At 39.5% G+C, this 27,062-nt stretch overlaps 1 protein-coding gene across 6 annotated transcripts in view; it reads left to right on the plus strand.

Moving 5' to 3' along the window:
- magi2a (membrane associated guanylate kinase, WW and PDZ domain containing 2a) overlaps positions 1-27,062 on the plus strand; it is a 276,525-nt gene that overhangs the window by 60,159 nt on the left and 189,304 nt on the right. For all 6 annotated transcript variants that reach the window (XM_030719783.1, XM_030719785.1, XM_030719786.1 and 3 more), the window contains exon 2: positions 19,597-19,713. In XM_030719783.1, coding sequence (XP_030575643.1) covers positions 19,597-19,713 — 117 coding nt within the window. The remainder of the gene's footprint in view (positions 1-19,596; positions 19,714-27,062) is intronic.

Below are 27,062 nucleotides of genomic sequence, written 5' to 3' on the forward strand. Positions count from 1 at the left end.
ACAAACAAAAAAAAAGAAAAAAAAAACCATTCGTCTGAAAATGGTCAGGAACAAGGACTTGAAAGACCTTTAAAAAGTCTGGAGAACTATTGCTCAAGATCACGTTAAAAAGCTAAAAAAAAAAAAGCCTGGCTCCTTGAAAGCAAATATAAAGTAATGAGCAGTGGTTCAAGACCTTTGCACAGTACTGTATACATTTGGCATAGAGGGAAAATCTTTTAGTTGGTTCTATTAAGTAGATATTTGGCCTCTCTTTATTTCCAAAAAGATCTCTAACACAGATGGAAAGGAATTCATTTACAGTAGCACATCGTAATGACTTGAAATACAATATATTTTTTAATGAATTTATGATTTAACTCGGTATCTTTTGTGAGATGATGACATTTCTCCATGGAAGTTTGTTGGAGCCATTGATACTTTGGAGCCGGCACTTTTTGTAAATCTTCACTTTTCCTTGTGTGCTAAAACCTCTCCCACTAAATGAGCATGTACACATTATTCTTCATATTTGCTTAAAAAAAAAAAAAAAAAAAAGTCGGTGCCACCTGTTTGAATTCAAACCAAACCCTTCCACGTAATGGTCTTCTCATATTACTTTATTTACAATAACCTGAAGTGTTATTATGGATGTTTTATGTCCAGAGACACCAAAAACATGTTTAAGTAAAATGAAGAAGTGTCATTCGAGGCACTGGTGTTAGGCCAGTGCCATTTTATTAGTACTAAAAAAAGTACCGATGAGGCTGATGAACATGTTAGTTTTGTAGGTGGTTGGTTGTAAGTCAAAGTACGGGACCGCTTGATGGATTCATCATCTGGGGGATACTAATGTTTGCTCCAAATTTCATTGCAGTCCTTAAATGAATGATTGAGATGTCAGACTGACGTTGCCATCTATTGAGCAAAGCCACTATTAGGTTTTTTTTTTTTTCTTGGACAACCAACAAAATAATTCTAATGGAAAACATTGTTGCAGCCTTAAATGCATTCATTGTCCAATGCTTATATAGGATGACTCGACTTTGATTATCAGTATTCTCCACACACCCACCCATCCATGAATCATCTCAGGCAGTCTCTCTCTCTCTTTCTCTCTCTCTCTCTCTCTCTCTCTCTTGTCCACGTGTCACTTCACTTCATTTGTTTGCTTTGTTTCTGGGGACTGCGTAGTGCTGTCTGTCTGTCTGCTCACTTTAAGCACTTGCTCTGGCTTTGTTTTGTCTGTGACAAGTCATATCACCAAGCAAGCCTCTTGCCAATAGTCATACCTAGCACTAGTGATACAAGAAGGCTGGCATCAATTAGGCAAAACACGACAGGACTGCGGCAGCACATCAATATTTATTTCATCTACATATAAATGGAATTGGGTTTTAGGGAGCCATTTGCTGATGAACCTCTCCCTCTCCAGAGTTCTCTGCTGACACCACTTTGGTTATGACAGGTAGGGGTGGGGCGAGACAGTACGGGAGCAACAGGAGGACGAGAAAAGATCCGCTGTGTAATAAGATTCAGGAAAGAAGAGATTTCAAGGCTGAAGGTATTTGTTCTCAATGAGTAAACTCAATTTGTAGCTAAGGCTTTATTTAATTTCTAACTGCAACTGACGCCCCACCCCTGTAAACATATCTGAAGAAGAGACTAATTCAGTGAGGTCAGAGGTCAATTATTGGCAGCTCACTCCAGACACTCAAAGTAGTCTGAGGAGTTTGACATTGATGCTGATAAACTGTTGAGCAAGAAGGTACGCTTGTGGAGGGCTCTGAGCTGGCAGCTCAATCTCATGTCATTGTTGCGTGTTCCTACTTGGCCCTCGGGGGGACTGGGGCTGCAGCCACAGCCTGCATTGGGTGTCTCTGCAAGACTGCGTAAATTTGTGTCCCTGACTGAGACTGCAAGAGGAGGAAAAACATTAATTTACTCAGATGGAAATGTGGGTAAACCAGTTGATGGAGCTGTCTGAGGAAGTTTGAGTCCTCTGCAGCCTTTAGCTATTTAAACTACATCAACCAGCATGCAACAGTGATGGGACGTGACAGGTGGAATTTCCCCTAGTGGTACCTAGAATAAAACCAAAGAATCATTTGTACTACAAAATACTTGTAAACATGTTTTGCTCTTAAGCTCTTCTCAGAAATAGGATATGTAACATTGCTGGTTTCATCCATCTGTTAAAGTGACAGCATTTAGTTACCCAGACATTGACATCATCTTTGATTTTCATGTGCAAGCCCACAGTACTTGCATGATACTGTGCACCATGTGACTTTGAGGGTCAATGACATTTGTCTGCACACAGTGGGCCAAGAAACAGAGACTGAAGTGAGTGCCTCGCAGTTTTTTCCTAACCGCATTATCCAAAACAGTCATGTTTTAGAGAGCCGAGAAACTGCAGATGCTGGACATATGGTGCTCATTCACATATGAAGCCGACACATTCAGATAGCATTTGATTAACAGAAAATAATACGAATGAAATGGGTTCTACAGCAATGATTAGTTTCACGAGTCATTGCGAGTTTCCTGATCCCAGCCTTAACAGTTTCCTAAAACTCTACTCAACTTCGAAGTACTTTTATCTGAACAGTCCAAATCCCAATCATGTTCAATTTCCATTCATGCAAATTTACAGAGAAGCTGCAAATCCTCAAATACAGCAGCATGGAGCTACCAAACAGCTCGTGATTTTTTTTTTTTCACTACTAGAACTGATGATCATTACACTATTTTCCTGTCAAAGCTTCCTGCAGAACATTACTTGCGCTGAAATAAAGACTCTTCTATTAGCATGAGAAGAAATTATTATACTTTCAATTCACAAGCTTCATGTAGATTGATCAGAGGCATTAAACACAAAGCCCACGTATTCAGTGAGATGTGTTCCGATGTTCACTTACCGCTACAATAATCACAGGAAACAACATTCATACTTGGAGGTGGTTATATTTGAGGAAAAACTCACTCCACAGACAGTACTTCTGACCATTTGTTTTACCCACAATCTACAATTACTCTCACCAGCTTTTTCCTTTTTTTAACTTTCTGCTCTTTATCAGTCATAGTATGTTGTCTGCTTACCATTTACTCGACAGTCCTTTTATTAACTTCTTCATGTTGTGCTGAAAGCATTTATTTAGCCTTCACCAAGACTCCCATGTTGTGGGGCACCCACCCAGTCTCTATTATACTGTGTGTTTAAACTGCGAGTTTGAGAACACTGGAAATATTCCAAGCTCACATCAAGGAGCTTTGAAGCAACTCTATAGAGAGGCCCTTTTCTGTTCTCTTGAAGTTATAAAAACCTTCATGTGTAATGCTTTTTACCCACAGTGTTAGAACAAACATAAGCACTTAAGGTAGCTCTAAACAGTAAATGGCCAGAACCAGCACAGATCAGTAGTTGAAAAACAGAATTACTTTTCTCATCCATTGCTCTGCTGTTGATGAAATTGACCTTCAAAATTTCCTGCTGACACTTCTCTGAAACTGAAATTGACCTCAAGTTTATTGGATGAAAATATTTTGCATATTTTGCACTATGCTTACACTAACATGCACAGTGATATAATGGTCTTTTGTCGCTATTGCATGGTGATGACCACTGTCGAGTTTGTAATTAACCTCGCACGCAGAAAAATCAATGTGCTGTGTCTTTATTGGGAAAGCAGGCCATGCACTGGCCTGTTTAAATGTTGATTTTCTTTAGTCTGCAACACTCCATTGGAGGGCTTTACAGGTAATAGGTTGCACTTAGAATTTAAAAGCCTCAGCTAATCAAGTGTTGTCAGTCCTGTTCTTCACTTGGATTCAGCACAGACATTTAAATATTTGGGAACTTTATAAAATTTACAAAATAAGACTTCTAATGTCTTACATAATTTTTCTTTATTGAATATTGTGACTTGAAAACAGAATGATGAGAGCACTGTAGATTTAAAAGTGTAAACAAATGAGAGACGGAAGTTATAGATTAAAAAAAAAGCAGATTTGGCTATGAAAAAACACACATAGAGAATGTCAAGCTCCACTGGCATTCCCAAAAGTAAAGGGCAGTTGACAAAAATGCCAAATGGCTCTAATGAAATTATAATAAATGTCAGGTGGAGGAAGCATTGAAATGCCACAATTTAGAGAGACAGGTTAAAGAGCAATAGCCTAGGGAAGCTCTATGAAAACGCATAAGGGGATGTGATTGTTTGTTTGCGAGACCTTAGAAGAAAAAACTTTGCGCTATGCAGCCTGTGACAGCTACAAACAGAACTTGGACTGAGAGAATAGCTGGACCGTGTGTTTGAGTTGTGGGCTGGAGCTTTTTAGCAGCCTTTTATGCGTGCAAGAACCAGTGCAGTGCAGACAGCCGTGGGCAGCCTGTTATGGGGATGTTTCCGGGAGGGGGGGGGGGGGGGGGGGCACATGGGGGAATTTGACATGGTTGACCGATTGCACTGTTGTTGCTCAGTTGAGAGGGCTGACCTGGATGAACCAGTAGCAGTAGTAGATTTGCTCACAGTACATCATGCATATGAAAGCTAACAGGATGCAGAGACAGAGGTTTGAATCTAAGCTGAATAACTCTTAGGGAAATACTAATCTTGGTCACATGGTTTAGGATTGTAAGCTGGACAAAACAAACTTTCTGAATGCATACTTGTTGGCTCTGGGAAACTCCTGAGATCTTTAATTTCTTTGAGTCCTAATTTATTTCCACAGATTAAAAAAATCAGTCAAAAATCACAATAACAACAATGTAAAGCAATTGGCAGGGAGGCAAAAATCCCCAAAAAAGGGTTAAGGTCTCCTTTAAGAATAACTGACAACATCTTTTACATTGTCAAAGTACCACTTATTAAGGAATTATGAAGCCTTCAAACATGATCTCCCAACATTATTTTGTTTTATTTTTCTGGCCACTTGGTGGCCTCATTAAATGTTAACATAGCACATATATTATCAACTTATGAAGCTAATTTAAGGGGATATGTGCGGTATTGTGTAAGGAGCCACCCCTCATTTTTTGCTAGGAAAATGGGAAATAGGTGCAGTGCTTCATTGAAACATACAAATTTACATAGGAATACAGTAAATTAATAATTAGTAATTCTAACCAGCGTGAAAGTCAATATTTGGTAGGACCACCTTTTATTCTTTAACACAGCCTGAACTCTCTTGGACAAGCTCTCTTGTAATTTGTTTAAGTAGTCCTCAGGAATAGTTCTCCAGCTTCTTGAAGGACATTCAGAGCTCTTCTTTGGATGTTGGCTGCTTTTTGTTCCGTTCTCTGTCAATAATGTCCTGGCAAAAAAGGTCCGGGCTTTTGCCAATTAAACGCTTTCCAGATGGTATTGCATGGTGGATCAAAATGTGACATTACTTTTCTGTGTTTGTAATTTTATCAGTTTTGACAAGATCTCCAACACCAGTGGCTGAAATGCAGTGGGAAACCATAACATAGCCTCCACTGTGTTTTACACTCACTGTTATACCACTCTCCTGACCTCCTCCATATATATTGATGATCATTTGAATGAAAAATTTCAAATTTGGATTAATTACTCCATAAGACCTGCTGGCACAGTCAATTTGTGTTTGGTCTTATACCATTGAAAAGCCTGTTTATTCCCTCTTAAATGGTGCCACATTTGTAAGGAAAATGCATTCGTTGGTTGAGCAGCAGAGTTGAGTATGTGGGTTGTGCCCATGAAAAACTTGGCAAATTTCTGCCAGTGCCATACAGGTCTTCCTGCCATTGACTCGTTAGGTGTCATTTATTGGATTGGATAATTGAAGTCTGAAGAAACAAGACATACTGACAATTTATTCATTTAACAACCAGGGGCCTCAGTAACATGTGGAAGAAACCATACACTGCCACAACAGCCTGGCACCTCCTCCTCATGCTGGTCACCAGCTTGGTCACATACTGCTGTGGAATGGCATCCCATTCTCCAACCAGCATTTGTCACAGGTCAGGCAGTGGGATTGTGTTTGTCACTCGGGCACAAGCTGTACACCCAGGCTGATCCCACAAATGTTCAGTGGAGTTACAGTAAGGTCAGGACTTCCCAAATTCTGGAGGTAGTCTCTCCAGAATCTCCTGCTCTGTGGGAGTGAGCAATGTCATGTTGGAGGATAAAGTTTGGTCCCAGACTGTGAAGATATGGGATTGCCACTGGTTGCAGAATCTCATCTCGATATCTCTCTGCGCTGAGATTAATTTTATAAGTTTATAAGTGCAAGTATATTTAGTGGTGCAGTAAGATTTTGTATTCAATGATGTTACTAAAAACAGTGTCCAAGTTTGTCTCAAACAAATCTTGAGTCAACTTATGACCAAAATTCAACATAGCTTCATTCATATGCAAATGTAAAGCAGTTAATATGCATGCTGCATCTTCAAAGTATGCAGATGACCTTTTCTTCAGGACCATGTCCCAGATACTGGGTGCTTAATAAGACACTGTAGGGATTCAGACTTCGGAACACATTTCCCTCCTAAAACTTCGTCTGCACACCAAAATCTAAAATACTGCTTGCTGAGTGGTCCCTGTACAACAGTGAAGAGCTGTAGAGGATTCTTGTTGAAAACCTATTGAGATCTGACCTGACAGGGGCCCCTCTTGGAGTTTGATTACCTCAGATGATCTACTCTTACTTGAGCTTGTAGTCTCCACTGCACACCAAATGGTCTTATCCAGAGGGTGTTGACTTGTGTTGGTTGCTTGTGTATGTGCTGCTTGTACTTGTATGTCTGTGAACTCCCCAGTGCAGCTCCCTTTCCTTACAATGTATCGGTTTATCCATAAAAGGCATTCTGCTGGGGGATGTTAACAGTTCTCCACTTTGCTCAGTAAGCTGTGATCTGGAGCTGAACTGCCAAATGCAATTGGGCGAAAAGGCCTTTGAAGTGTGCCATGATTGGCTGTGTGTGGCGACTATTCTGACAGTGCAGGTTGTGACGAGGAGGCGAGTGTTGAAGCTACAGTAACTGTGTAGGTCAGGCTGGGCTAGCATTCGATAAATCTCAGATACAAACGTGCATGTGCGTGTTTGTGTCAGTGAGAAAGACCTAGTAAATCACTTTAAACCTATATGTGTGTTTGAGAGAGAGAAAGCGAGAGAGAAAAGAGACGAAGGCTTGATTTTAACTCTTGTGGGGTGTTTGCAGTTGTGTGTACGAAGCCAAATAGCCAAAATTTCTCTGTGCGTCTTTGTACAGCCCTCCTACAGTTTCTCCTATTTAATATCCAACAAATATTTCACCGACATTTCCCCTCTGAGCCTCACATTGTCACAGTTCATTAAAACATAATTGAATGGAATATTCAACAGCTCACTTTGCACATAGACCACTTTACCCCATTACACTTGCTAAAGGAACATTTACATAGAATATCGTCTCAGCTCTGTTTGCTCTCAGAAAGTTACATGAGCTGCTTACACGGCCCCCTTATTATTTCCCATAATTCATCTCTGCCAGCACAAATAAACATAGCAGGGAATGTGGGATATGCAAAGCGTGATTCAGCAGCAATATTTTTAATCTTTCTTCCATCAGCTTCTATTACCTGCACTGCCAAGCTCTGCAGACCGAAGCGCTTCTGGGCTCTGATTGTGTTAGTTCAATTAAACTGGCCCCACCAAGGTATAATGAGAACTGTGCTGTATAAGTGACAGCGCGTAGGAGTAAAACCCAGTAGTAACCATTATAGCTTAGCTATTACCTAGTGACCCATCAATACCAAAAAACTGGTTTTACGCAGTTTAAGTTGGAGTCATGCTGAGTAAGCTGTCGCTCAGGACCACCAGACACCTCAATGACAGTGACATGGTAATGTACTGCTACATAAGCTAAGGGCCACAAGGCTCCAGTCTGTTGTGGGGTTGCTGAATGTGAGATTTGCCCTCCAACTCATTGCAACTCATGCCTTGTTTTCAGAGAGCTGGAGACCTGTGTCTAATCTGTGATGTATGTTTAAAAAAAAACAGACAGTTCAGATAGAGATTTCACCGTTAGCCCTTGTTTCCTCTTTTAATAAATAAATTTGGTCAACCTGAGGGTATGTTTCCAATATAATTTTGTGATCATTTCATTTATTTTTTCTTGTGTATCAGCATTGATAAACAAAGGATGAACTCTGTGATTTTGCTTGACGCAACCCTTTTATTACAATGTATTTTCATTTACTAAATGCAATATACTGCAGTGTAAATTACAATCACAGTTTGACTCAGGAAAAACAAAAACATGAAGAATATATTGTCTTAAGCCCTCCTTCAGTTCTCTTCATTGATTTTTTTTTTTTTTTTTTGCTAAATAGCTCAGTAGACTTGAACGGGTCTATTATGGGAGGACCAAACCACTGATTAGTCGATGTGGGTCCTGCTTTATAATGAAAGTCCAAATAAGAAACAAAATATTGATCTTTCCTGGTCCCTTCCCTTCCAGGCCTTTGCTACTCTCACTAAGGAGAAAATTCTCTAGCTACTTTATTTCTTCATCTCGTCTTCTTGGCGCTAATCAGTACCTCGAGGCTCCATAAGATCAGTCAGAGGATTCTTATTTTACAGCTACAGTCGCCTAATTAATACAAATATTGGACGCTATTACTCTAATCTGTGAAATTAGTGTGTTACAGATGACAAAGCTTATTTCAGATAAATATATTTATGAGGGCAACCAAATGGTGCCAGTCTTGACCAAAGATATATTATCCTCATCATACTACGTGGGGAAACCATCTTCTTTACTGAGCTGTGCACACTCTGGCTTTAGCATATTTAGCAGTGATTAACTATTCATTCAGTTGACTAACTTGAGGTCATTTCACTCACTCCTGACTGTCATTTAAGGGCAGCTTCAGTGTTCTCAACCTATTTGCGCTTTCTCCCCAAGTGCAGGTCGTTAACACTTCTAAATTATTTTAACCTTTATTGATTTTATTTCTTTTATATCTCTTAAACTCTCTCAGTGCCCTCTTTCTTAGCTTCCTAAATTGATCTTTTCCATATTGTCTGATTGTCATGCATTTGGTGAATTAATACAGTAATGAAAATATTAACATGCTAGCCAGGTGGAACATGCTAATAATAGGGTTTTTAAGACCAATACCAATAGCAATATTTGGTGATTTAAAAACCTGATATATCGGCCCATAATTTTTTTTCTCCTTCAAGCCTGCATAATATTGTTATGTAGAATTATTTACTAAGATAATATGAAAATAATCTTGTTTTATTGTTACAAGTCTCTTTTTGACTTGTTTAATTCTGGCCGTTTTAAATGCCATTTCCAATGTATTGTCAAATAGCTAATATTGGCTGATATATTGACCAGGCTAATAAATTTGTTGGGCTTTACTAACAAACACCTCTTGGTCACTTTTTAAAATGAAACTTCTTGAAACCACAGCTAAATTCAGCAGAAGAAGCAGAAGAAAGCATTTTGAGAGATTTATAGTTATCGTCTGAAAACTGTATATGTCTGTCTGTGTAATTAATTTTTTTATAAAGCACTTTTCACATACAAGTAGGCACAAAGCCCTGTACATCAACACTGAGTAAAATGAATAATAAAAAAAAAACAAGGTGAACCGATGAGGAAATACAGCTTCTTCTCTTGTTTTAATTACAGCTATTACTATTAAGTTGATGTATAACTGGTCACTACCATGAAATCTTCTATCAAAGTTCACCAAACTCAGTGCCAAATATTGACACAGATTTATTTTGCCCCTGTGAAATTATTTTATTTTAGTGTGACATTTTGCAGTTTTAAATGCTGCTCTGATTGGCCTTTATCTCCTCTTAGCCACGTTCCAGACTAATGTGCCATGTGCTGAAATGAACAACCTTTTAGCGTAAAGCATTCATCATGTGTGACGGCAGGACATTTCTCCCAGTCCCATTAAACAAACTTTCAACATTTTAATGAGGCAAACGACGACTTTTAGCTGCTTCTTGAAACTAGTGACCTTACTCATGAATAAATAAACAACTGCATTTGAGGGTTATTATGTTTCTTCTACAAATATAGAAACCAGGGAGAAAGCGGAGAAGAGAGAAAAGGGGTAGACAGAGAAATTGCCTGGAAGAGGAGAAGGTGAAAAGAACAGCAGAGGAGGACTAAAAGGAAGGGAGAAAGAGAAGTGACAAGTGAAAGTCATTACAGAGCTGTGTTCAGGTTGTGACTGGTTTTGAAGTTTCATTCTGTTTAATGCATTTTAAGCTGGCCACACGTGAGTCATTTTTAGACTGCTGGAGACATTGGGGCAGCTACAAGCTTGACCTGATGTAGTTGTAAGTGATAAGGATCCGATCCAGGAATTTAAACGAGCCTAAGAGATAATTCAAGCTTCCCTGACCCACTAAAAGTCAGTGTTTGGGGAAGTTGGACTAGTCGCAGGGAAGCCCTCGGTCAACAACAGTGTGAAAGGGAAAAACAGCAGATTCACAGACAGAAATGGTAAGCCAGAAGTGTAGTATATGAGGATAGGCCGAAATCTTGTAAAGTTTGGCTCCATATCCCAAAAATCATTCTGTGTGTGCTCTTTGTTTTCATGCACAGCTTCTCTTTAAGGTGTGAAACAAGCCTAAGAAGCAAAAACAAGGTGCTTAAGTGTTTTGCAGCAGGCAGTGGCTTTTGGGTAAATCTGGCTGTCAAGTTAATGCGGGCTGCCAAATTGAGCTCAGTCTAGCAGCCAGTAGAAGCATTATTGATATGTGGTCAGTTTAATCTGCCAAATGTGTATTAATCTACTAGAATTCATTGGCTTTTCTATGGACCATTAAAGTATGGTCAACTAAAACACCTTTAAGGTTCTGTATCTTTGTGTTTTTCCCCAGTGTCAATCAGTGTAATATTGTAGTATTTATAGAGTATTTATTTATCATAAACCCTGATGTTTTGGGCCAAAGAGGATGGATGGATGGATGGATGGATGGATGGATGGATGGATATAAACAACACAAACAAGCACTGCATGTCAATTCAGCTGTGATTTCAGTCACACATGCTACAGCAGATTGATGCATTAAAATCACAGCCTTACCAAATAAAATTTATGCATGCAGAAAATTTGCCTTGTGTAATCACATGCTTTTTATGCAAAATCAGGTTTAAATGAAGTTCAGCCAACTGTTTAGTTCAGCATTGCTATACCACAAATATCACATGTTCATAGCTATAAATAGCTGCCAGATGTGTTTGACTATGTGGGAGTACGTGTGAGAGACAACTAAAACTTAAGGAGTGGCCAAAACAAGAAATTGGTTCACTCTTAAAAAGAATGAATGCACTGACCGGCTTAGCAACACCAAAGGCCTGAGAAACCACAGAAGACAACTAAAGTGGATTATCACAGAAATTATTGCCGTGGTTAGGAGAAGGAGCTTCACTATATCTAACTCATAAAAGAACGCTCTCAAGGAAGTAGCCGTATCAATGTCAAAGAGACACTCTCATGAATGAAAATACAGAGGGTTTACGGCAAGATGCAAACCACCGGTTACACTCAAGAACAGGAAGCCCAGATTAGACTTTACCAGAAAACATCTAAAAGAACCTGCACAGTTCTGAAAAAAATCTTTGGACACTCCGGGTGATCTGAAGCATACCACATTATTTGCATGACGTGGAGGCAGCGTTATGGCATGAGCATGCATGGCTGCCAGTGGAATCGTCCCACAAGTGTTTGCTGTTCATATTAATGCTGATAGAAGTAGCAGGATAAACTCTGAAGTGTACCGGGCTATACTCTCAGCTCAGATGCTGCAATACTGATCAGACAGCGCTTCACAGTGTAAATGGATACTGATGTGAACACCTTATCCCCACCTGTTTCTTAGTGTGGAGGCTGCACTGATTACTTCATTAAGGCACCTTAGCTTGTTGGTTTAATCTGGTTTAAAACCAAATTAATCCCAAATGATTTTGTATTATGAGAAGTGAAGTTTGCTCATCCAGCTGATTAGTGTACTGTTCATCAATCATTGTTACACATGTAAAAACACTGAAGAGGAAGCTGTTAAAAAAAAGGATTAAAGTACCAATTTCGTGGTAAGTTGTAAGTAATCGGTATGTCTGAATTTTATCAGGCTTCCTATTAATTAACAGATTATTGCTACAAATAGCAGAGGCAGTGTGTAATAATCATGTGTGATGGTTGCTGTGTTGCTGTTGGAGCACCTTGCAGATGCATTTGTAGTCCGACAGTTATTGTATTTTTTATTTTTACCTCTGCCAAGGTCGCTTTGTTTTAAAATGATTATGTTTGTGGCTCCTTTTTTCATTCAGTAGTTTTTGTTCTGTTTGTGATTTCATTATTGATTGCAGCAAATACCGACTTGACTTTCACTGAAATTTCCTTGCTATATTGCAAAGTTTAACTTGTGATGCGAACAGTGATTTTTATTTGCAAGTGATAAGTTAAGGAATCATCTGCATTCATGGGTGCAGATACTGAAACGAAAGGATTCTTTTGAGTAAAATTTAGCCGTTTTGGATATTTGTTTTTAAAAAAAGCGTGTATCCACATTTGGACAAAAAGAATGTGTATGCACATTTCTGTTTACTGTATGTAGTGAATCTGTCAAGAATTTTATGCATCTGGCTGCAGGCTTTCCCTGCCAAGAGACAGATGCTGTGCATCAGGAACATACACAAATGCTCACATACAAGGAGGCAGCTGGTGGGCTGCATGAATTTCCATGGAAGTGGATGAGCTGGAGTAGGTCAACATAAAGCAATGGAAGGAAGATATACTGTGTAATCACCCGTGGGACTTGGTGAAACTACGGGGCTGTATTGCAGGGTGGCATCTTGTAATTTCAGGAAATGAGCAGAATGCTTTGTAAGACAGTTACTGTGTTTGTTTTTTGTTTTTGATGTGTATACATTTGTTTCCCACTTGTATGACTAGATTCCAAAATCCTGATCTTACCTAGTTTTTTTTTTTTTTTTCTGTTTTGGAAGACTATTTGTCCTCCTATAAAATGCCACTTATCTTTAAGTGTTATCATACCCGATGCTGCTATCATATTCCTTCCAAAAAGGTTCCAAATCACTGGCTTAGTTAGAATCTATTCATCCACCACAATTTCTCTTTATGAAAATTAGTGGCTTTGTAATAACATTGCACAACTTCCACCTTTGATCTCCTGATGGCTGCTGGGAGGATTTTTTTTTCTTTGCAAGAGCAAAATCATATGTAGCCTGGCATCTAAAAAAAAAAGTGAAAATATGGATTAGTCTGAAACTTCCCACCTGAGTTTCAATTTCCAAGGGCTTTTTTTTAACAGCAGACTGAAATCCTTCTAATCAATTCAAAACAACATAACGTAACAAAAATATGCTGTAGTACAGCAAACAAGTTAGTCTCATCAATGGGGGCTTAAAGAGTGGTTGTTTGTTCTTCTTTAAGATAATGTATACCATCCAGTTAGCAGACTCTGTAGGCCTTCAGCCATCTGCACAATAACACCTCTGTAGAGCTCCTCATATTAAATGAATGGCCGTCATTAACCCAGGACAGGTAGACACCTGCTTGAATTGGACCCGACACATTCTGCTCGAACAAAGGAACAAATTCCTGATATTTCCTTGATTCTTTGAATTTGTTCTTTTTTTTTTTTTTTTAAATTAATGCAACTCAAGCATCATGGGACAACTGATTGTTCCTATTCTGTCTTAAATCAACATCATACAACAGCAGCTGTAGATGACTGATGGTTAAGGAGCTCAAAACTGTAAAAACAGTGCTTTGTTCCTGTTACCGTAAGTATAAATTGAAACATTAAAAAGGAAGGAAAGGAGAGTTGTCAGTTTATTTTCATATAAACCCAATTGTATGGTAGGAGCAAAAATGTTGACCCAGAACTATTTAAATAATTTTTTTGTGTGTGTATTTGCATGTAGTTCCATCTGAAAGCCAGTTGGTGTTTATGGATTCTAGCGCTTCACCACAGAGTTGGCATCGTGCTTTCCTATTGAAGACTAATCAACAGAGCACAGTGTGTGTCTGGTGAAACTGGCAAGATTTTAAGCCCATCCTGATCGTTTAATTAGTCTGATTATCCAAACAGCTGTCTGCTGGTGCTCTCTCTGACTTCAAGTCACACACAAACACATGCGTGCACACTGAGTGATAATGCTACATATGTGCCTGCTCATGGATGCCCTTGGAGCGCGTGTGATAAATAGTGTCATTGAAGCTGTGATGACAGCACTTCGAGCTGACTGGCTGCTTGCACATCTTCCATGCTGTGCCTTTCTTGACAGAGCCAAAAAAAAAAAATCCTTGGGCATCTGCAGAAGATTTTAAAGATTTTATGGTCACAATGGTGCTTACTATTCAGCAACTGCACTTTACATTTTAATTATTTACAGAGATGAATTCTCAAGGAGAGAGATGACTAAATTACCAAAAAAAAAAAAACCAACAAAAGTCAAAAAATGACAGTAGACTCTGCCAGTAGGCAGTATATTGTGCAACTGCCCAACCCTAGTATGTATATATGTAGTTAGTCTATTAAGATGATAATGTGGGCTTGTATTCAGATCAATATGTATCTGCATAAACTAATGATACAGTCAAGTTTTGGTTTATTTTCTTGTCTTTATTTTTACAAGTTCTACTTACTCACTATCTTTTGGCTCAAGGATTTTTTTTTCTTCTAGTGGACATGCCAAAAACTATTAACAAACATGTTTGAAGCCTGGTTCAGAAAAATAGTTTGGTCTCTATAGCTAATTTACCACTTCATAACAGCAGGGGTGAAACTCACCATTTGAATGTTTATTAAGGCTTAAATTAAATGGAAGGGCCACGCTGACTGATGGGTGGATGTGCATTTTTTTCTTATTTACAGTGGAATCAAAAATTGAGCAGATGTTTGAGCTATTTCCACTAGACCTCATTTATCAGCACACCAACTTTTTCAACTCAGCCCAGTGTAAAAACAAATGCGTGCATTTTTTTTTTTTTTTTTTTGGCTTAAAATGGGCTTAAAAATGAGTGGAAGAAGGAGGGGGAGATGGTTGACTGGCAACACAGTTCACGTGCCTGGTTTACTAAATTTAACATCTTTGTTCTGACAAGACAGGGACTTTATTTCATCAGCTTCTCATCAAACAAGTTAAAAGTTAGTGATTAATAAAAGACTTTTTCATCAGCATGTGTGTAAATTGACTAATGTTCCCTTAAAAAATTAGTATCATAAAGAGTTTGTCAACAATCTATTTCTAACTGAAAACCAAGCTCAGTCAACCATGAATAATTCATTGCAAGGCCAATTTAAATTGTTGAAAGCAAATGAACTGAAAGGACATATGCCATACATTTAAAACCTGACATCTTCTTAGAGGAGACTGCTGCACTTGAGAGCTTTTCCTCCACCTTCATATCTTGCAATGGTAGCCAGAACTCCTTTGTGAGCTTGACTGGTTTGTGCCTAGGTATGAGGCAGTTAGCTGTTAGAACACCTTGATCCCCTGGAGGAACCAGCTGCTCTCTTGTTTTTTGACTCTCCACAGGCTGTTCTCTCTCTCTCTCTTTCTGTCCCAGTCTCCCAGGAGATTTACATGACACCTGCTGAGCTTAAATAGGGAATTCTCTTCTTCTGCAGAACAACAATTTTCCTTCATCCATCTGTTTTAGAAACAGTCATGAAAAAAAAAATCAGATTTTGGTTCTAAACATGTCAGAAGTGCTCCCTAAACTGCACGGAGGATTCTTTTCATTTTGTATTGTGCTTAACATGCTTTTTCATGTCCTGTGTGCATGGAGCCATTTGTTAAATTTGCTCAAGGTTAAAGGAGAAGCAATCGCTACATAACAGACATGAAGGCTTACTGCATGTTAAGCTGATCATGCGTCAGCAAGTGGATTTTCCTGAGGTACTGTCAATTTGCAGTCATTTTTTGCCTCTCCCTCCCACCCTCTTGTTTCTGCTCCCTCACTGTCATTCACCTCTCCCCATCGGCGGCTTCATGATGTTATGATGACATCTCTGTCAGAGTGGGAGAAACTGATGAGGAATGACCTTAAGAGGAAAGAACAATTTTGCATCACATCTGTTTAAATGACCTCCTTCAGCCTCTTACACCTCATTGACCATGGAGCTTGCTGCTTGATTTGGACCATTGTGCACTCTTGCATGTGCACATACTCACGGAATCTATTTTTGGATATGTGGCCAAATATTGGGCTGTATCGAGTAGAAACAAGAGTGGTTGCCCCTGAAGAGTCACCTGAAGAGTACAGAAATAGTTGATTAGGTGACCAACAGAATAGCTGAACTGTTTTAATAGTACAAATATATAATAAGATCATTCAACTTCAGGAGTAATTGAATGAGTCTGATTTCTTTAGGAACAATAGCTAAACTGCAAAGTGTGATCATAAACTGATTCACATCTTCCCAAGTAACTCAAAAGCCACACCTGGTTTAGTTGCTGGTATATTTTATCCCATTTTCTCCCTGCTTTCCTGTCTACTCTCTACTAACTGTCAAATAAAGGCTAAAAAAACACATACCTGGGTTGTTTCCCCATCAAGGTAGTGCTACTTCCAGCATTGCTGCCATTTTTTACCCTGAAAGTCCCATTCATACCATTTGCATGTGTGCTTGATCCCCACTGAGTCATAACAGTGACCCTTCAACTTGAATTTCAGTTTAGAGAAGAGGATGAAGTCACAGGGAGCCAAATCTGGCAAGTTCCAAACATTTCCTGCATTTTTCAGTTCCCTGTGCACGGCACAGTAATGGCACAATGGCATGCACCACCATTTAGGTGGTGCATGCCGTTTAGGTGGATGAATGTTCTACCTCCAACGCTTCAGGATATTGCAGTAGAACTCTGCTCTGACAGCCTAACCCTGAAAGATGAATTCACAGTGTGCAACCTTGTGAATGTGGGGGGGGGGCAAAAAAAAACAAGCTTGCGCCCAGTTGTGCTCCTAAAACTCATGTGCTGTCTTATTTCATTGAAAACTGCTGTTTAGTCTCTGGCTCATAACCAGACATCCAGCTCTGCTTCAAGAAACGCATGAAAAAAAAATTATGCATTTCTTGTCTTTCTTAGTGATAAACCACTAAGAAGCCCTTTTTTTTTAGCTGCTTTAGCTAATAGTATTTTAAGTTTTAGAAATGTGTTATTAGTCTGTTCAGGCTGAGGGGAATTAGGATTTGTATTATGGTTTGCTTTTCAAACTGAAAAATCTCAGTGCTATGTAAAGCTTTAGAAGGATTGATTTTGAAACATTAGAGAATAAATGTCATTGCCAAGATGGCAAGTATGACGTGACCAGAAATCAAAAATTGATATTGGTTTCTAAACACAGAGTAAACAAACAGTAAATTAATTAGTAGGAATACTGTTCTGTGGGAGTGTGACAGCGCTGTGCTTGGCTGACACATATTATTTAGTTTCACCACACGGTTACTGACAGTGGATGACTGGTCATTTCCAAGCCATCTGGATGCTATAAGCCAAGGAAGGCGATATGGCAGAGGATTGCTTTTAATCAGTAATAGGCATATAAAACCCATGTAGTGCACTGTGCAGCAGATGGGGGGCGTTGTAGGACCTGTGAATCTGAAGGGAACCAGGGATTTCATTGTGATAGGTCCCTACAGCCAGAGCTGTGCTTCAGCAGTCGCTCTCCCTCACTCGCAGCATCACACTCTCTTGCATACACACACACACACACACACACACACATATACACTCACACACACACACACACACACACACTTCCCTTCCCCTTCTCTTTACCACCGTCTCTCACACACACTCTCTCTTTGCCTCAGTGTTTCTCAACCACTCATTCTGCCGCGCTCTCCCGTTTCATCTCTCTTCTATGGAGTGCAGAGAGAGGTGATTCAGCTCGCGGGCTGACTGGCAGTTGCTGGATTGGGCAAACAGAGACAGAGTTGAGGACCTGAGGGACAGGACAGTACTGTTTGGGGGGGGGGATTCCAGCGGGAGAGATCTAGCGCAAGATTACCTCCAGTGGAGATTATTTGCATCACAAAACCTGTGGAAAGAGGACTGTGACTCTCTGTAGTGGATGCACAACCGCTGCCTGCGCAAGAGGTGCCATTCATTGTTTTAAATTTTGTGCATTTTCTGTGTGTGTGTGTGCTCACCTTTTCAGTATGCAGATTCACTGGCTTGCCTTCTTTTCTCATGCAAATGTAAATTGGCTGGTTGCACTGCTCCACACCTTTGACAGAGACTCAGATGGAGCCGGTCTCTGTATTTCAGGTTTGCATGATTATAATGCAACACTGCATGAAATAGTTCAGGATTTATGCACGCTGATGTGTGTTTGTGTGTGTGTGTATTGTGTGAACACAGAAGTGAAGAACCAGAATGTGCTGAATAATTGATCCCCAGTATGACAGAAAACTTCCAAACTAGGTTATTCTTGAATTAATGTGCCACTCATTATATTTCCTGCAGTTTCACCTACCTCTGAGCGCGTTTACAGCCGATTGTTTGGATGCACCCGTGTACTGTTGATATGTGTGCTCTCCAGCATATCATGCATGGATGTCATTGCCTCAGGATCACACAGGGAAAAAGAAGGGGGCAGCTAAGTGGTATGTGGAACTGTGCCAAGTTGCTGCTTCAAACAGGATGTTGAAGGTTAGACAAATCCACTCCGTCTGCCTCTCTACTTCTTTACTTCTGTGCAGAGGAGTAACAAATATGACAAGTGTGTTGGTTAAAGCGACACCATGAGGAATCCCTTAAGTAACATCAGCCGACCATTCCCCCTCCTCCACTTAGCCGTCCTGCCTAGCCTCCATTTCAAATGTGATTATATGGGTGTGTGGCAGAGTAGATGGATAGAGTATTTGTTGGAGGAAGAGGGGGTGGAGGTGAAGCTTGTTTTATTTTGCCACTTTCTGCTCCCTCACAGGATTTGCCCTTGCCTTCCATCTCGCTTATCCCTTACCTCCATTTCTCTCTGGTCCCACCATCACTTTTTAACCCCCTCTGTCCTGCTGAGCCAGCAAGCTGCAATTCCATTCACAGAACTGGGATTGCTGGAGGGACAGAGAGAAAAGAAAAGAAAAGAAGGTGGAGGCAACTCAGGTGAAGGAAGTAAAAACAGCCCCTGGGGGAGTCGGTGGTTGATTTATGTGTAGACATTTCTCCACACGTGTTTGGCCACAGCTCCAATTAACACCTCCACCAATCCGTGGCTGCGCTTGACAGCTGCTGGATCTGTGAGTGCAAAGTGTATTCATTAGTGTTGGCTATTTGTTTTTATGATTTTAGTGAACTGAAATTGTTTACTGTGGTCTTGAGAGATTCTGGGTCATTTGATGCTGCAGTGTTTGAATCTTCCTCTGCTTGCTGTTGAAGTTTCAAAATGCACAAAAGAAGAAAAAAAAGCAGTGTGAGGCAAGCAAATTTTCTTGCTTCACAAACATCCAGCTGTCCCCATTTCTGATCAAAGGCTGATTAGGCTCTTTCTTTTTATAACTCTACTGGAACGAAATTTGGTATGAGTATTAGAGTAATTGCATTTATTTGTATTTGATGCTTTTTATTATTTATTCTTGACTTTTGTGAACCTCCAGGGGGCGTGATAGACAAGGACCTGCGCCACTACCTCAACCTGCGTTTCCAGAAAGGCTCAGTGGACCACGAGCTGCAGCAGATCATCCGGGACAACCTCTACCTCCGCACCGTCCCCTGTGAGTTAACTTGTCCTCACCTGACTTCCCTTTGTCCATCCTTGTTACCTTCCCTCACCTCCTTGAGTGAGACACTTACATTGAGTGCTTTGCCAAGAGGAGATCATCAATAAAGCCAAGTGTGCAATTTCAAAGGGGCAGTAAAAGCTCTAGGTTCACTGTGTGACAGTTTGAATGTGGTAAGTTGCCAAAAACCAAGACAGAAATGAATGTTTGGCCCACATCTGCTGTTCTCTTTTGGCTACAGTGGGCCTTGCCTGACGTAGGATGACTTTGGCTTCCTCAGCTCAGCCACAGATCCGCCTTTCCAGTTGAAACTGTTTAACGAAGCTATAAGTAGGCCTAATGTCTGCAGTGTCAGTCTCCAGTATCCTACATTTTCTATCACACAATTCAGTAGCATCCTTTGTTGTACTCTCCCTGGCTCCTAAATACTTACATCTGTTAAACCCCACACTTTCAGCTTTCTGACCAAAGATGACCCTGACACCACTGTGGCATCATCGAGGTTTAGGATGTTCTTGTGAACTCATTTACAGTCAGTTAAAGGTGAGAGAAATAAATCACATGACAAGTAGAATAGTCTAAGGCCCACGCATGATGCGTGTCGGCCTCCCGTTTACACGAGAACAGCGTGAAAACGGTTCCAGATGCTCCGGTCTCTGGAAACACTACTTTTTGAAAACGGGGGTACTGGCACATGCACACTATGGTTGCAACTCCTGTATCCACACTGCCAACTTGTGGCCTGGCAATGGAAACTACAGCGTTTTCAATGTCTTGAGTTTTCGTGTAAATGGAGATCGTTTTTGAAAGGTTTCCGTCTGAATGTGTTACTTTTCAAAAAAGGAAAACGGTAAAACAACACCGTTTCCTGAAAATCTTCTTGTGTAAACTGCGCCTAACAGAATGAAAGCACAACTGCTTTTATAAGTAGTACGAAAACTGTCAAAATTGAGCACAGTATAATGGATGAGGTTAATCAGTCTGGTATCAGCAACAGGATGGAGTGTGCGGGGTGTGTGCTCACTTGCTAATTGCAATGATAGCAAAGAGTTCCAGTAGCAAAACAATGAAATTCTCAGCCCGATGCAAGACAGCCTCAGCATGGCGCAGCACCAGGCAATCAACCGCTGGCTAGAACCCTGCATGGGTATTTTTTTAAAATGGGGATTTTCTTCTTTTATTTTGAAAAAATATCTCTGCAGAAAGCATTGTCAAGAGCATGCCAAAGCAATATGTGGTGATATAACCCTAACCGTACAGAAGTGTTCATCAATCAGAAGTTTACAAACAATATCACGGCGCACAGTCATGAGATCAATACAGTAGATGAAGGTGCACAACTTTGACATTGCAAGACAAAACCTCCTTTCCTTGTCTGCATGTAAATCTTCACCCTTTTTCAAAAGCTTTTAGTGACCTAAAACTGCATTTACATGTAGAAGAAAGGCCAGAACACATAAAAAAAAATCCCTTTTACTAAAATACATGTAATACATATATGTGTGGATGAATACTTTGTTAGACTTGCTAACATTTTTGTTGCTAATGAGAGACAGCAGCAATGTTTACTGTTCAAGTGTCTGACTGAAGCCATTTATGTGTGCCATTGTGATATTTTTTGTTTTAAAAATATTTCCTACCATGAATTTGTCTGTCTTCACCTCCTGCAACTTTTTTTTTTTTACATTATAGACTATGATTTTTTTAAATTTTTTTTTTACAATTTTATAATTCTAGTGACTATATTGCAGTGTTGTATATGGGTAACAGACCTGTAGTTCCAAGGTGCTGCAGAAGCCTTGAGATTATCCCTAACCCTAATCTTTTTTGTATAAAACTGAAAACATAGCAGTCAATTATATAATAACAGCAAGAGTTTTATCTTCTCTCACTTTGTGCTAAGGAATCAAAATGTACAAGAGCAACTAACTAAATAGATCTAAAGCTGAGGTCAAGCTCAACATGTTACCATATTTTCAGGCAATTTTATACATACCCACTGACATAAATCAAGCCTAAGGGCAGGCAGTACTCTTGCAGGTGGCTGGTTTTTGGAGCTGCAGAAAATGTAACAAACTAATAGGTTGTTGTGTATAGTCTACTGTGTGCATTGTCTAGTGCTTGAAAGCAGCAGGGTTCATACACAGACAGAGAAAGTAGGAGGAACAGGGGCCAACAGGGGCATTCTGACAGGTCGATCCAGCTTCTTGCTTCTCGTGAACCGTTTCCCCTCTGAGTATTTTTCAAGCCCAGTATGTGCTGAATATACTGAATTTTCCATCTGATGTGAGTACGTGATGTGATATTTTCTTTCCCTGTTTGCCTTGACCCGTTGGTTTCAGTCCCAAAGTCCCCAAATATCTATCTGTGTGGTGATCAATTTAGCTGCTGTAGTGTTAGTTTAGCTGGAATCAGCCTTGTCTGGAAGTTCAAGTCTTTAAAATCAAATGTTGACTGCAGCTCTCTGTCTCTAATTAGCTGCATTAACTGCCTCAGAAGAACACAGAGCTGTAGCCGAGTGCTGTGTAGACAATCAAAGATAAGATTTGGAGGGCTTTAAGCTATTGATACTTGGTGTTCTTAGTTCAAGATCAGGATAGCATTTTAAACTGAATGCTTATCTATGTCTTAAACATTACATGCTAGAAGATAGTTTCCTTTTTCAGGTTATCGCCAAGTGTTTATATGTGCAGGCCAAGAAAAAAAAAATTTTAGTCAACATTATTATGATTCCTATTTGCTTTTTGTTTGCTGGATGTTCATTGCCATCTATCAGTAAACTGTGATTTTAAAACATGTTTGTCTGTAAAGTCTTATCTGTGTATACTGTTTGTTAGCCTAGCTGTGCATTTAGACCCAGCTGTCTAGTGGCTAACTCCCCGCTGAATCCCTAATGGAGGTGCATTCTTCAAGGCCAGTAGCACGCGAATTTCACTGGAACCACTTTTCTGTCTCCCTGACTGCACAGAATACAGCAGAAGAAACAAAAACAAAAAGACTTATTTATTTTAAAATACAAGCATCATTTTCTCTGATAACCACTCATAGAGCCACTGCCAGTGAAGCACTGAAGATAGAGGAAGAGGTGAGCAGTAAAGACTGAGAACAAATGGAGGAACAAATAGAGGGAGAAAAACATGAAAAGGAATAGGGGAAAGGGGGTGAAGCTTGAAGATACGGACACGAGCTCCATACAGATAACCACATAAGGAAATTGACTGCAGATAAACTATTGGAGAGAGAGAAGAGGTAAAGAGAGGTTAACTGGTGCATTAATGAAGGTTTAACAATGGGCTTCTGCGCTACTGAGAGGAAGAGGGCTTAGTCATGGCTAAGCTAGGCTTTTTATATCTGAATGCATGGATGGATGAAATTCTTATTTGGATATGGAAAATATATGTTAGTGAGAAGAAAGAATGCACTGTGATTGCTAAGCAATCAAATTATGAGTGTATTTCAACCAAATCCATTTGTACAGCATTTTCTTATGAGAAAAATCCACCCAACAACCTAAAATGTGCTATTGGATGTCATTATTCAGGCAGTGTACCTGTTTCCAAAAAAGTTAGGATGCTAAGTGAAATGGGTAAGCTAAGAATCACCTTCCTCTACATAGCTGCAAAGAAGTTGGTGATTTCATCTCATGTAGTACGTATCATTGAAAGATTCTAAGCAGCCAAAGGAAAATCAGTATCAAAAGCCCGTCAGGTGGCAATGCATTAGAAAAATGACACGATTCTGTAATGGAAATTACTGCAAAGGCTGAGGTACATTTCTGAAAACACAGTTTGTCTCAAATGCAAGTTACGTACTATACATACATACTATATAATATAAACTAGATCCAGAAACACTATACCGCCTTCTCTGGCCAAAGAGACGCCAAGTAGAAAACTGTCATGTGGTCTTATGATTCAGCATTTGTCTTCTAGGCCTCCAAGGCCATAGAGTTTAAAAGTCAGCATCTGTATCAGGGTGCATTTGTGCACCTGGCATGGGTAACTTGCACATATGTGAAGGCACCATTAATGCTGAGTGATATATATACAGGTTTTAGAGCAATATATACAGTACCAGGCAAAAGTTTGGACACACTGTATATATATTTTAAAAATTAAAGGTAAGGTATTGCCAAATCATATTCTTTATTATGAAAGACAAAACAATAACAAAGTGGCCCTGAGCTATTAAGCATCTGAAATCTTATGTAAGGTAAGAACGGGAAAATGTTTCACTTTCAAAACTAGATTCCAAACACTTGCAGAATGTTATAAATGAAGAGGTGATTCATGTGCTTAGTTTTATAAAGACAATTTCTTTCAGTTTTATCTTTTAGTACTTGTACCATTTAGTGGCTCAGTGGTGTATTGCTTAGCACAAACCCAGCCTCAGGACGTCACAAGCTAGTGTACTCACTGATCCCAAGCCCAAACAAATGGGAGGATTCCAAATCAAACATGCGGATCCGTCTGCTTTGGCGACCCCTTGGGAAATAACAGAGCAGCCGAAAGTTTCTTCTTCTGTGTGCGTGTACTATCTCTAGTAAACAGTGGGATTAAGTGATAAGCAAGTCATCGCATTGTATTTTTATTTCATTGTATTGTATTTCACACACTGTCCAAACCCTTTTTTTTTTTCTTTTTGGATGCTGATAATGTGCCAGGTTTAAATTGAGCATTTGGCTTAAATGAGCTAAATGTGGACAAACCACTGGGAGATTCATGAAGTAAAAACACCTCTATTAAACTGATAAAGAAAGCACTACACTGAAGGCTCCCAAGATGTGTGATGAATCTAAAGGAGGCTAAGGACTGTGAGAGAGAAAAGAAATGATGTGAAGTAGTTCATCATCACAATTTACACATAACCCTTGAGTGGTAAAGAAAAGGCATTTTTCGTGGGGCTGGAGGCTGAGGGGCAGACTGTGGGAGAGTTACTGCTATTCACACCAATCGTGAAGCTTGGATGGACTCAGCTAGGGCAGCTAAGGCTGTGCCAGCTCTTAGACAAATTGCCTGGTTGAAATCCAAGGTCAGAGCGTTAATAGCCTGAGCCCATGTGAAATCAGGCCTATCTTCTGGTAATCCATATAGATTTGATGGGAGGGATAGAAATTGGAGTGAAACAAGGTGTGTGTAGACTAGTCATGATACCTAAGTGGGCTACACTGGCTGAATAATTTAGCTAAAATTGAATTGAAAAAACATGGCAATTAAATGAATGTATTTTTTATACAACTGACTGACTCCTGACTTTGCTTTCATTTTATAACTTCAGAGCTGAGCAGAAGAATATTTGAAAGATGCTATAAATATTTGAACTAATTTACATGTGTTTAGATATTTAGAGTAAATAACTTGAAGGTCAACTGAAAGATTAAAAAATACAAATGTTACTCTTGTTTCCCACTTGAATACCAAATCAAATATAAATATGTGCAGCGTCTCAGTTGCAGGGAAACAAAATGTGTTAAAAATATCAAGGTCATCAGGATAATATGACTGATTTCCCAGAAGCCACTGAGTCTTTCATGTACTCATTATATTTGTTCTTCTCTTGTTTTTTCTTGCCTGGCTGTTTTTCCTCTTTTTCTTTACTTTCTTCATACAAAAACACTTTATAGCACTCTGATTCTCTGCCTTGCCTTTTTATCTCAGTGGACACAATGAAGCACTTAGTGATGTGGTGTCATTGATGGTCTCTGAATAATAGAGCTGCTAATCAGGAGGCCATCTGCAGGTGGAAAAGGGAGGAGATGCTCAGTTTGTCACTTCCTTTCAACATCTTGTAAATATGTTACATGTCCTCTTAAGACAAGATTTAAAGTATATATTTGTAACAAAATGTTGGTTTAAGTCATCTATAAAACGCTTAATATGCCAGAAATTATCCAATAATTCACAAAAAAAAGCCAAATATCAAAAGAGAGCCTGAGTAGTATAATTTAATTTGTCTGTTCCCTTTCCATTAATGTTAATAATCTTGCAGCCTCTCCTTTTTTTAAAAAACTTACTACACTTTGCGGGATCCCAGCCCACAGTTATGAACAAGTGGAAAAGACTATTTAGTGTTTAATATTAGGCCAAAGTGAATTAATTATAGAAAGAGCAAATTTGGTCCTTATACACCATGATCTGTATATGAAAAGATGAACATAAACAACCCAACATTTGTACCATTTTGAAATCTCAAGTTGAGTGTCATCCCTCCTATGGATGCACCACCCACAGGAGGAGCCTTTGGGGTTCAGTGCCATATGGTTTGAGATACAGTCAGTCCCCAGTCGCCAAGGCCAAATGTAGTCGGGGGACTTTAACACTCATTTTAGCTACCTGGAGGGGTGTAATTGGGAAGAATGGCTTACCCAATCTGAACCTGAGAGGTGTTCTGTGCAGGCATCTAGGATGCCTCTGTGGTGTCTCCTTGGTGAGGTGTTTTGGGCTACAGGGAAGAGACCCCAGGACACTGGCTTGGGAACATGTTGATGTCACCCTGAAGTGCTGGAGGCAGGGACTGGGAGAGAGAATCTCTACTTAGACTGCTTCCCCCCGTGATCTGCACCCAATGGATGGATGGATGGATGGATGGATGGATGGATGGATGGATGGATGGATGGATGCTGAGCATATCTGCCATGGCTTCTTTTGAAACTAGACACCACAAGGTTGATCTGACTGAGAAAGATACTGGATTCACCCTCTTAGAATAATAGACTATGTCAAGTTTTTTCAGAAAAGATTAAAAAAAAACTGAATCAAATATTGAAAATATGATGATTTAGACAAAATAAAACTTTTGTTAAACAATGACAGACCGTTATTTTAAGAAGGTGATGATATGGTGGAGACTGACTATGGCACAATTAAAAACTGTGATGGCTTCTAGCACTGAAAGCTCTATTAAGAAACTGTTTAAATCAACACTCTGCAAACACATTTCCTAATGCCGCTGTTTCATTAGGTCATAACTTACCAACTGGCAACATTATGACAGCATTGCTCTGTGATTGCAAAATAACCCGATCACATGGAGACTTGTCTGCAACATTGTCATAATGGTATAGAACAAGGTAATTATGTAATTAAGTAATTATGACATTATATAGAAGTAATGTGTATTGTACAAATGAACTCTTTTGAAAATAATGTAACAATGTTGTTACAATTGCAGTGTTGTTTTGTTTTATGTTGTATTGGAACTTGAACTTGACACCAATGTCAGTGGATGTTACCACTAAGCTGCAGCAACAAAATTTTATTCATGGGGCAATTGCTAAATGAGAATGACATCAACTGACAACTCAGTTTTGCCTTGTAGTACTTTGTCTCTGTAATACTGTAAAT

Source organism: Archocentrus centrarchus, chromosome 23 (assembly GCF_007364275.1).
Source record: "Archocentrus centrarchus isolate MPI-CPG fArcCen1 chromosome 23, fArcCen1, whole genome shotgun sequence".
In the NCBI taxonomy this organism is placed as follows: domain Eukaryota; kingdom Metazoa; phylum Chordata; class Actinopteri; order Cichliformes; family Cichlidae; genus Archocentrus; species Archocentrus centrarchus.